Source organism: Mercurialis annua, linkage group LG5 (genome assembly GCF_937616625.2).
Source record: "Mercurialis annua linkage group LG5, ddMerAnnu1.2, whole genome shotgun sequence".
In the NCBI taxonomy this organism is placed as follows: Eukaryota; Viridiplantae; Streptophyta; class Magnoliopsida; order Malpighiales; family Euphorbiaceae; genus Mercurialis; species Mercurialis annua.
The window spans coordinates 20,562,665-20,564,415 of NC_065574.1; the positions used below are offsets into that span (position 1 = coordinate 20,562,665).

The window sequence follows — 1,751 nt, forward strand, 5'->3', positions numbered from 1 at the left end:
TAAAGATTCTGCAATGTTTGAAGTCATTGTTGAAACCTATTTCTGGTGAAATGGACTGCCGTCCATTTTTCAAAACCAACTTCGCTGAGGTACTCCCTTATCTTGGGGTCAAATTTGTCAAGTTTCGCCATGTGTTTTTGAAACTGCTCAAACGTGTAAGCTTTGGCTGCCCCAAAAAATTGTTCTCTGATTTCACCTTTCACTCTTCTTTATCTTGCCTTGACATTTTTGAAAAGATGGTAGGTGCAAATTCCATGATGTGCTTCCGGGAATACCTTTTCAATTTCTTTGCTAATACTGTCATGTCGATCCGAGATAATGCACATTCCTTCCCTCACGCCGAATGTTTCTCTAAGTTTGTTAAAAAACCACTCCCATGAAGCATCATTTTCAGAATCTACCACACAAAATGCAAGAGGAAAAATTTTATTTGCTGCATCTTGACTCGCTGCCGTTAGAAGAGTTCCTCCATAAGCTGCTTTGAGGAACGTACCGTCCACTACAATTATCGGCTTGCAATAACCCCATCCTCTAATTGATGCATTCAACGATATAAAAACATAAACAAATCTGTCTTCTCTTCTTTCCAATTCAGCAACAGACCCGCGATTTGTTGTTTTCAGCGCGTGTAGATAAGAAGGCAGCAATTGGTATGAATCAGTCGGATGTCCTTTTGTGAGATCTAATCCCCTCTATTTTGATCTTCATGCTGTTTGGTAGCTTAGTTCGACTCCATATTCTTTCTTTATATCTCTAATAATATCGACAGGCGTGTAAACAGTCTTGAAGTTTGAGTATTTATCCTTTATGAAGTTTCCAACCAAATCATACGTTGCCTGCCTTTTATCGGCCATCCTTTCCCCAACTTTGCAAGTGTGTACATTGTTAAATTTTCGCACAATGAATACACTTGATTTTTTATTTCTCGACGCTCTCAACTTCCATTCACAGTCAGGCTCATTGCATATTGTTATGTACTCAATTTTGCACGACTTGTAAGATCTGAACTGAAAATGATTGTTGATCGCGTAAATGCTTAATATAGTCTTTAGTGTGCTCTTGTCTTTGTATTTTTGACCTTCTTCAATTTATGTCGCCTTTATTTCATTAATGATCGTACTTTCTACGTAAGGACTCTGCACTTCTTGATCCTCATCTAACAGATTTCCCATGTCCATTGCATACTGAAACATATTTGAAACTGAATTGGAATCATCAACATTTGTTGAATACTCTTGGAGTTCACAAACTGTTGTATTTCTGTTGACATTTTGGTGTGTTGATCTCGATGATGATACATACAATGATATATCTCTTATTTTTTGTTCAATTTAATGCAGAGTGGGAAGTGTGTTGGATCTGATGATTTTCCTTTCATCTTAAAGTTGAAATTTAAAGCATCATCATCTTGTATTATTATTGGTGGATAGTCTGCTTTAACCTGGATAAGAGTAAAAAAAACAAGAGTTTATGCAATAATCAACAACATATCAACAACATATCAACAAGATGTCAACATAAGGAAGAAAATAAATGTAATCTTTGTAAAACCTATTAAAACAACAAGATATCAACAACTCATCAACATAAAGTCAACAACATGTCAACCAAAATACATTAATTTTATACTAATTATATAATTTTTAACAAGTATTTGTAAATTTATAAGTATTAATATACCTGATACTTGATTTGCATATTTGTCTCTTCTAAATTTATTTGTAGCTGTTTGGCTAGTAATTCTTCAAGAT

The 1,751-nt window shown here is 34.7% G+C and overlaps 1 protein-coding gene across 1 annotated transcript; it reads right to left on the minus strand.

Annotated features, from left to right (window-relative positions):
* Positions 1-209: 209 nt before the first annotated feature.
* On the minus strand, positions 210-1,178 carry LOC126681691 (PKS-NRPS hybrid synthetase cheA-like). Its single transcript, XM_050377244.1, has 3 exons — positions 1,128-1,178; positions 780-1,007; positions 210-692 (listed from the first exon to the last, which is right to left on the minus strand). Exons 1-3 carry the CDS (start codon positions 1,176-1,178, stop codon positions 210-212), a joined length of 762 nt encoding a protein of 253 aa, XP_050233201.1.
* Between the last annotated feature and the right edge of the window lie 573 nt (positions 1,179-1,751).